The 8,915-nt window shown below is 43.8% G+C and overlaps 1 protein-coding gene across 1 annotated transcript in view; it reads left to right on the top strand.

The window, feature by feature from the left end:
• The first annotated feature begins 171 nt into the window (after positions 1–171).
• apba1a (amyloid beta (A4) precursor protein-binding, family A, member 1a) overlaps positions 172–8,915 on the top strand; it is a 42,937-nt gene continuing 34,193 nt past the window's right edge. The window contains exons 1-2 of the mRNA XM_005733665.1: positions 172–278; positions 3,761–5,365. Of these exons, the coding sequence (XP_005733722.1) occupies positions 3,839–5,365 (1,527 nt within the window). The 5' untranslated portion in view covers positions 172–278; positions 3,761–3,838. The remainder of the gene's footprint in view (positions 279–3,760; positions 5,366–8,915) is intronic.

Below are 8,915 nucleotides of genomic sequence, written 5' to 3'. Positions count from 1 at the left end.
TATATATTTATATATTTTTCATATATATATTTTATATTGCCCGGTGTGACTATATGAAGCTTTTTCACCCAGACATTGTTCTCTTTTAAAAACGCATAAACTTCGTTATTTGTTGTGCTTTATAGTAACGTGACGGTGGCGGTGAGCGGAAGGAGGTGCTGAACGGCTGCGGAGCACGCGCGCGCACACACGCGCGCACCGCTACAGGGAAGATGGAGGACGGTGCGGCCGCAGCGCAGAGGACCTGCATCCTTTAGCAACATCACTCCTGTGAGCAGGTTCGTGTTCAGGACCGGGCTGTTCGCTGTAGGCCTGACCCACCGGGATGCGGACAAAGCAAACGTCTCCGGGCGGGGCTGTTGTTCTCATCATCATCATCATCATTATTGTTGTTGTTATTGTTGTTCTGTGGAGCTTCGCTACGCGGTCTGTTCACTGAGGAGTGGTTCGACGGAAAACTGCGCTCCGTAGATGAAACGTCAAACCAGGATTCAGAGTGAAGGAAAATGGCAGTGTCTTTGTGAGGCTGTGTCGGACCCACATGAATAAATCGGCACATAGAGGCCCTGTTGTCTCCAGGTGCAGAGCCACGGCGGGGCTAACCAGTCCATCCAGCTCGGTGCGACGGGTAGATGGTTCTCGAGGTTTCTTATTGCGTGCTTCATTCAAAGCAGGACTTCAGCTGAGCTTTTGTAAAAGCAGAAGCTGAAATCAAACAGATGTTTTGCTGATGTAGTTGTTGACAGGAAGCTGCTGGTTGTGCAGAAAATTCAGAAAACCTGGATGAAATTGGAAAATGTGGGTAGTTGTGCTTCATTCCTGCTGAAGGTGACTTCTACCAAACATAGGAACGACTACTGTAGTGTTTTAGACAAAGATAAAGTGATGCTGGAAATATTAAAGTACAATAGTCCCACACATGGAGCCACGTGTGCGTGGCTGTCTGTGCGTGAGGAGGAAATCTGAGGCCAGCTCCGGGTGGCTCATGTTCCCAAACACAAATCTCATAACAAATAAGACACAGTGTCAAATCTTTATGTAAGAAAAAAGTGCCCACAGGACTGCACCGCTGAGATCAATGCTTCTAATCCTGTAACAGTGCGTACAGGCGCTTGTAGTTTGAAGTGTTTTCTGTGTCATTTTGTCAGTCGCTCACATTGCTGAGGAGGGATTCCAGCTTACTCTTTTTCACACTGTTGTTTCAGTTTGTTGAGCTTTGCAGTCATTTGTTTATGCACACATGGCATTGATCTGAAATCTGGACGTAGGCCTGTTGCAACACTTGATTCTTTTTCTTTTCAGATATTCTGTTGCAGATTTTGCTGGTGTGTTCAGCGTCTTTGGCCCAAGCTTTAGCTGCTGAATAGACCATCTCTTATCTGATCATACTCTGGTATTCAGTGAGTGAATCATATTCAATCATCACCCCTCCTCCTCCGCGCTCGACAGCTGCTATGAGGTTTTTGTAGCTGTTTTTTGGTTTGTCCAGATACAACTTTGCACACCTAAACCTGCCATGTTCTTAGAGAGGAAAAGCTTTGCCATGGCAACCGTTCCAAATAAGACAGACAAGTTCAGTCTTTGTGATCGTACTGTGGTGAACTTTAGCATTTAACATGCTAACAGAGGTCTCTTTATACTTTATCTAAGTATCTTTGAAAACACATTTTTAAAATGTAGATCATCGTCCTTAAAGAACAGAGGAAAAGGCTCACAGAGGCCACTGTACATCTTTAAAATACAAACACTGCTGATTATTAGATCTGCCATAAATGTAATCAGAAAATAAACATACAGTATCTGTGTTTGTCCACCCGAGTTATACGTGTTCGTTTCAGCGTTCATGAAGACAAGAAATTAAAAACTAATATTTAACATAAGCAACGTAACAAGCAGACCAAATGTATAATGAAACCTCTACAGAGCTCATTAAGTCCTGTGTATATGTGTTTTTATAGCTGGGTTACCAGAAGGGTGAGCCAAGAGGGGGATGGAAAAGAAATGAATAAATAAATAGTAAATAAAATGGAAATTTTCCCATTACAGGAATCTGGAACTAACCATCCACGAGTATGGGGCTGGGGCGATGCTGGGATGCCAGCAGTGTTATCGTGAGAAATCATTTCCAGATCTTTTTTAATCCATTTCCAACAGTATAGTGGTTTCTTGGGGTTGTTCCAGACAGGAGTGCATATGAAAGCTACTGAAGGAGTGTTGGTGAAATTTCCACCCGGCTGTGGATCATCTTGCTAATGATTTCAAACAAGGATGCTGTTTGATGGCCTGAGCGGGAATGCTGAAACTGAAAAGTCTTTACAAACTCTAAGAATGTATTTTTGCTTCTGTATAGTTTTATTCATGTGTCCCTTTTTTTAAATATTGGGATTTGGACTACATGGACACTGGTAAGTGCGTACACTGTGGAAGTTATTTATACTTTTAAGTAATGATGTTCAGTTCGGCCAGGCTTATGTCTCAGTGGGTAACGTGACAGGTAGTCACAGTATTAGAATTTCAAACTTAGGAAAATACTCTTTAAAATAGTTTTCGTTACCATGGGGAAGATTTAGAGTGGCTTCTCTTATATTTAAAATAACCACACTGTGGAGGGACAAGCGTCTGTTTTTACACGTACTTTCGTTACCAACAACGACGGTAAAACCATCGTGTGGCTCCACCCTCCGCTTGTTTATTTTCCTCGTAAACTTTCACAATAAAGCTCAAGATCCCATTGAGACTTTTCAAAATAAACGGAAATGATCGACATTATTCTGTAACATCAAATTTCTGAATATGCATCAAACAGATGACCTCCAATAAAAACACGAGGTAAATGGCGCTTATAGGCGACACCCAGCTGAAAACACTTCACATAAGTCGAGTTGCCTGAGATTCACTGAATTTACAGAAAATAAACTATTTTGAGATTTATATCGTTATGGGGATTAGAAATGTCATGTATGAGATTGTCCTACCAGTGGCTACAGAACTTCTTGTGCTTTTCTGTTTGTGGTGTTGGATTCTTTTCAGCATACTTTGGGCTCCGTGACAAGATTACCAGAGGAAAAGAGGGGGGAGGGGCTTCCTCGTGCCACGTCATTCTTGTAGAAAAGATGTTCACTCACTTTGGCTCTGATATTTCTGAAACAAAGGTTTAAAAGATACCGAGCTGTGGTAGGACATACAATGTGCTTCTACTCACGTCGCACCTTTTTAGTTTAAGTGGCTTAATTATATTTATATTATGTAATTATTATAATTTTATATAATTAGAGATTGTTTTTATTCTATTGGATTTTAAGGCTCTTTGATGAAAGTGGTATTGATAGAACACATGCTTACTGTTACAGGAGAACATTTTGACAGCTGATATTTGCAGCATAGCTCCTTTTAGTTCCTTCAAACTGTTTCAGGTACTTGGGCAGAAACAGCCAAAGCAAAGAGTCCCAAACAGAGTAAGGTATGGTTACCTGTTAGATGGGGCGCTATTCAATCCTTCTCTTTCAGAGATAAGCAGATACCCACACAGAGTATTGGTCTGTACAGATTCAAGAGAGAAAAGTGAAAACTGAAGTTTTAACACGTGTTGGCTTAATAAAAGTGTGAATCTTTAGCTTGTCAGTTACTGTTTTTGCCTGTTAACCATGCAAGTCCTCGCCGTATCACTTCCAGTGAGAACGTAGGAGCAGACACATATTTCGCTCATGTTGTTACATTTTTGTTTACTCACATTTTCTTTCTTTCTGTTTACCCATTGCAGTCGTTTCCAGCAGCCTTCGCTCTGTTGATGATGGATTCCTAAGCCGTTCTCTGACACCACTTTACCAACCCGACAGCCATGAACCCCCAAAAGACAGAGTTTGTTCAGGACGTTATGGAGGCGATGGATGGTCCTTCCCGCCATCAACACCACCCCAGCCTGTCCCATAACCACAGCAACCAGGACAAGCGCTACAGATGCTGTGAGACTTCAGCTGGTGTCACAACAGAAATGGCCAGTGGTGCAAATGCTGAAAGCAGAGTTGGGATGCTACAGCACCACAAGCCACAGGAGGAGCAAGACGCGGAGCTGCAACATGGAGATCAGTCTTCTAAGCCCCACGAGATCCAGCCCATTCCCCGACCTGCTGTGACACGCTACCGCAGACAGGGCGACAGTGAGGCCCGGCTCAGAACTCAACAACAGAGGAACAGGATGAAGCAGCAGAGGGAGGCGGAGAGAGCGCAGCAGGAAAGGGAGCAGCACGCTAAGATGACCAAGGAAGCTGAAGGTGAGAGGGAGGATTTTATGCTGGCCCGCTCAGCAAGTACTGAGAGCGGCTTTCACACCCATACTGACCGTGCAGAGGGAGACGATATCCCAGTGATGATGTCTCTGGAGCCTGAGGCCCAGCGAGAGTCCGAGGATGATGCAAACAGCTACAGCCTCCCGCTGCGGCCCGAGGCAGAAGAGTACACTGAAAGTGCAGAGGCTGAACAGCAGCATCTCCATTCACATCCTAACTATGCTCTTCAGTTCCTGATGCTGCCACGTGAATCCTTACTTAATATCCAGAATTCCCAAAGAGAAGATAAAGCAGAGGAGACACTGAATGGTGGCTACTCTAACTGTGTCTACAGCCAATCGGGGGCGAGAACCTGTGTCTCATCCAGTCAGGACTTGGAAAGTTTAGATGCTGGACTTGAAGCGTACTCTGAGCCATATGACACGTATTCGCTCTCTGAGCATGTGTATGAGGAAATATGTGACGCTCCAGCCTCAGTGTCAACTTCTGCAAGTGTGGCAAACGATAGAGAGTCTCGACAGCAGGCGGCGACCGGCTTGCAGCTGTTGCAGAGCGGGGCGGGAAAAGGCGATTACCATCAGCAGGAGGCCGTGGGCTCCCGTCTGCGGCACTACGATGAACGTTCAGATGGTGAGTCGGACAGTCCAGAAAAGGAGGCAGAGTTTGCTCCGTATCCTCGTGTCGACAGCTGCGACCAAGAAGACGATACTGATAACAGTGTTAACGGGGCTAAAAAAGGCTCACAAAGCTTTGATCCTGCTGCAAAAGATTCCACAGACAAAGAAGAAAAACGCCAACCGGACAAATTCTCTCACAAAAGCAACAAGACTGCCAGTCGAGGGAAGTCGGCCAAGCAGCAGGCTGAGACTCCTGTGAAGGAGCCAGTGAGGAACAGTGTGGAGAAGAGGGATGCTATATCTTTAGCCATCAAAGACATTAAGGAGGCCATAGAGGAGGTGAAGAATAGAACAGTCAGATCTCCTTACACACCTGATGAGCCAAAGGAACCCGTTTGGGTAATGAGGCAGGACTTAAGCCCCACTGCTGAATGTGACCTGCCGACATCACTCGGGGCCGATGTAAGTACAAAAGCTCTGACTGTTATTCATCAAGTTATATTGTCCAGTATTAACTGTTCTTTGGATGTGAATGAAACTCGAGCATCAGGAACAAACAGAGTTGATTTGCCTTTTACGTTCAACATGTCCAATCTCACTTTGTTTGACCAATCCTTGTTGATGAGATGACAATGTGCCGATCAGTGGTGCGTTTGGGTAGTCCGGGTCTCTCACTGAGCGTGCTCCTGTGACCGGCCAGCACGTCATGGAGTGGGTGGGAGGTGTTGTCCAGCATCGTCTTTATGTTGGACAACACGCGCCTCTGTGGCACCACCCTAAAGACCTCCATCCCCATAACATTACTGGCTGTGGCCATTTGCGAGCCTCAACCTGCTGCCCCAGCATGTAACTGCATCGAGGAAACTAATGCACAAAACGATGATAAAATTTAATTCAGTTTTATTTATACAGCACCAAATCACAACAACAGTCGCCTCAAGGCGCTTTATATTGTAATGTAGACCTTATAATAGTCCAACAGTCATATGACCCCCTATGAGCAGCACTTTGGCGACAGTGGGAAGGAGAAACTCCCTTTTAACAGGAAGAAACCTCCAGCAGGCTCAGGGAGGGGCGGGGCCATCTGCTGACAATTTTATCAAAGAATAAAAACAAGATGAAAAAATATTCTGGAGAGACGAGATCCAATCAAAACGAATTAAGTTGTGTAGAAAAGTGGTAGAAAGCTGCATCCCATTCTCCCTGTTCCCTCCCCGGGGGAGCGGCGTAGACACGGGGACACATTCCACATTTGAAGGGAAACCAGAAGCTTTTTAAATGAGCAAAACTCACCAGTAAAATCACAGCAAGCCTTAAACTTCATGTTTTAGTCAAGCTTCAGTTTTATTCACAGCACGAGTTACCTGGAGGTGCATCACTCTGATGATCATTTAAATGCTCAAATTATGACTCTGAATCACAACTTTGGCTAATAAACATGACATGATGTAAACAGTTTTATGGTTAAATCTTTATAGTCAATGACATAAACACAAAAGCTATGATATAAAACATGTGTGCATGGCTCTAACGGGTGAGAATAGGGCAGAGTCCCTGTTTTAGATGTGTCATTGCACAATGACTTTTATGCTAAGGTGAAAATATTCTGAAAGTGTCAGCTGCTGATTGAAATGAATTGAACGGCCACATGTTTAGTTTGGAGCAAATAAGCCCCACGAGCTCCAAAGATAGAAGCAATGATTTTGTGAGCTTTAAACAATTTGTAATCAAATGTTGGTGATGGTGGACGAGCGCTCCAGCACTGAGGGAATTGTTTCCCTGTCGGACATCCTTCAGGCACTGGTGCTCAGTCAGTCACTTACCTGTAAGGAGGAGGTGGGTGTAGGGCTGAGTGGAGCCAGGCTGAAGGCCCCAGAAACCCCTGAAACACCAATAAAGAGCTAGACTGCTGAGTGGACTCCTGCACTGAAGAGTGAGGCTTGTTCCTGAATTTCTTCTTTGTTTATTAACACTGATCAGCTGCAACATTAACTCCACTCATTTGGGAAGTAAATATTGAGTGCAGTGTGTTGTACTAGATTCTGTTAAAACGAGAAATCATCACAGATAAAGTGTTTGGACTTTTTTGCATGTTATCGCTGTGCAGGGTGTAATTCAGAGAAGCTTGAGAAACGTGTGGTCATCGTGCCGTGCATGCCTGTCCTTTAATCAGACCGTGCAGTGCAGGCTTGGGTAGTGTTGAGACTGCTTCACAGCTGCAGGAAAAAAGTGCCAAAGATGCTCAGTGAGTCGTGTTAAGATGACTGGTGGCTATAGCCATCTAACAACCACCCCACACTTAACTGCAGACCAGCCAAAAGTCCTCAGGAGCAGTTCGGTAAACAGCTTCCAAACTTCCCAGATCCCAGTCTACTCAGTGACCCAGTCCACCAGGGCTCTGCCCTCATTGTATGACGCCAGATAGAACAGGACACCCAAGGGTGCTGTCTCCATTCTGCAGTGCACTGCAGCTGTTTTGGTTGTGTGACAGAGACCTGCTGACAGCATTGGGTCGGTGGCTCTTGTGTTGTGGTTGATTCCAGTTAACGCAGATAAACCTTATTACGTCTCTCTCTGTGGAAAGTGTGGAAAGGTCCACAGAAAGAGACGGTAATAAGGTTTATCTGCGTTCTAGTTGGTTTGGCTTGAGTTTCAGGTCGTGCAGTTACAATCACGCTGCTGTCGTCACACGTTTGATGCCAGCGTTAAGGGACACAAATCACTCTGTTTGGTAGCAAAACTAGACATCACCTGATGCCGTTAAAGAACGCGATGGTCAGTGTCTGATGTTTACTGGGGCCTTTATTTTCATGTACTGTACCAGGTCAACGTGTACTGCAAATGTGCAGGCAAGAGAAACTACACTGTTTTTACTGTTTCTATTTGTCTGGCTGCAGAAAAATAAAGAGACACTGAAGCAGTTTTACATAGAAAACTAACCGTCTGGAAACAGGAAGTCCAAAGTAAGAAGGAGGTGAGGGCAGCAGTGAGGAGGGTGATGGCTCAGGGATTCCCATGATGCATTGTTTCTCCTTCTGTCCCCTTTTTCACTCACCACGTGTTCATACATCAATCTGCATTTAATTCTGAGTTATTATTCATCTCTGGCTCTCGTCCACAGCATGTCTTTAGTCCCGTCTCCCTCCCCTCAGCCTGGTTCTGCTGGAGGTTTCTTCCTGTTCAAAGGGAGTTTTTCATTCCCACTTTTGCCAAAGGGCTTGATCTTTATTACTGTAGGGTCTTTACCTTACAACATCAAAGGCTTTGAAGTGACTGTTGTCATTTGGTGCTACATAAAGAAAATCAAATTGAATTGAGTTAGTGAGGCGGTGGGCCCGAGTGTGAGTCCAGGACCAAGTGTGTCCAAATGAATTAAAGAACTCATTCATTCATTACAAATTGGAAATAGCCCATTTATTTAATATTTATTAATGTATTAATGTATTAATAATTATTTAATATCATTTAATAATGACATATATATTAAATAGAAATGAATTTGATTTGATCCTTTTAATAAATTGTGTATTTAGTTCCAATTTCCGTAATTATTTCATGGTTCCTGTGTTCGTGTCATCCTCACCCATCAAACACTGACGGAGTCAAAACCTTTGTTTTGTTTTGTTTTCTACCCAAACTGTAAGTCACGTTTTCAAATACCACGGTTTCTTTGAATACACTTTTTAAATATTCAGTTTGGTGTAATCTTCAAATATCTGGTTGATCTGGAGCCCGTTTGCCAAAGTGTGCCAGTGTTTTTGGAGATGTCCGTTCCCACTAGTGTAACAGCCGCCTTACTGCTGACCCTCACCACTTAAACCAGAGACATGTGACCTAGTGTGTTGTTGCTGTTCGTAGATATACAAAAGACTGATGTGTGTCCTGCCCAGATATAATGAAAAAGATCTATTTTTTAAAAATATATTTATTTATTCCTCTGTTTTCTAAACATGAGCTCTCTGTTATAAATTTCTAATAAGTCTATTAGAATAAAATCAGATTAACTTTTGAT

The sequence above is a fragment of the Pundamilia nyererei genome, unplaced genomic scaffold (assembly GCF_000239375.1).
Source record: "Pundamilia nyererei isolate P.nyererei 1_Seehausen unplaced genomic scaffold, PunNye1.0 scaffold00053, whole genome shotgun sequence".
NCBI classification, from domain to species: domain Eukaryota; kingdom Metazoa; phylum Chordata; class Actinopteri; order Cichliformes; family Cichlidae; genus Pundamilia; species Pundamilia nyererei.
This window is presented reverse-complemented; position numbering and strand designations above follow the sequence as displayed.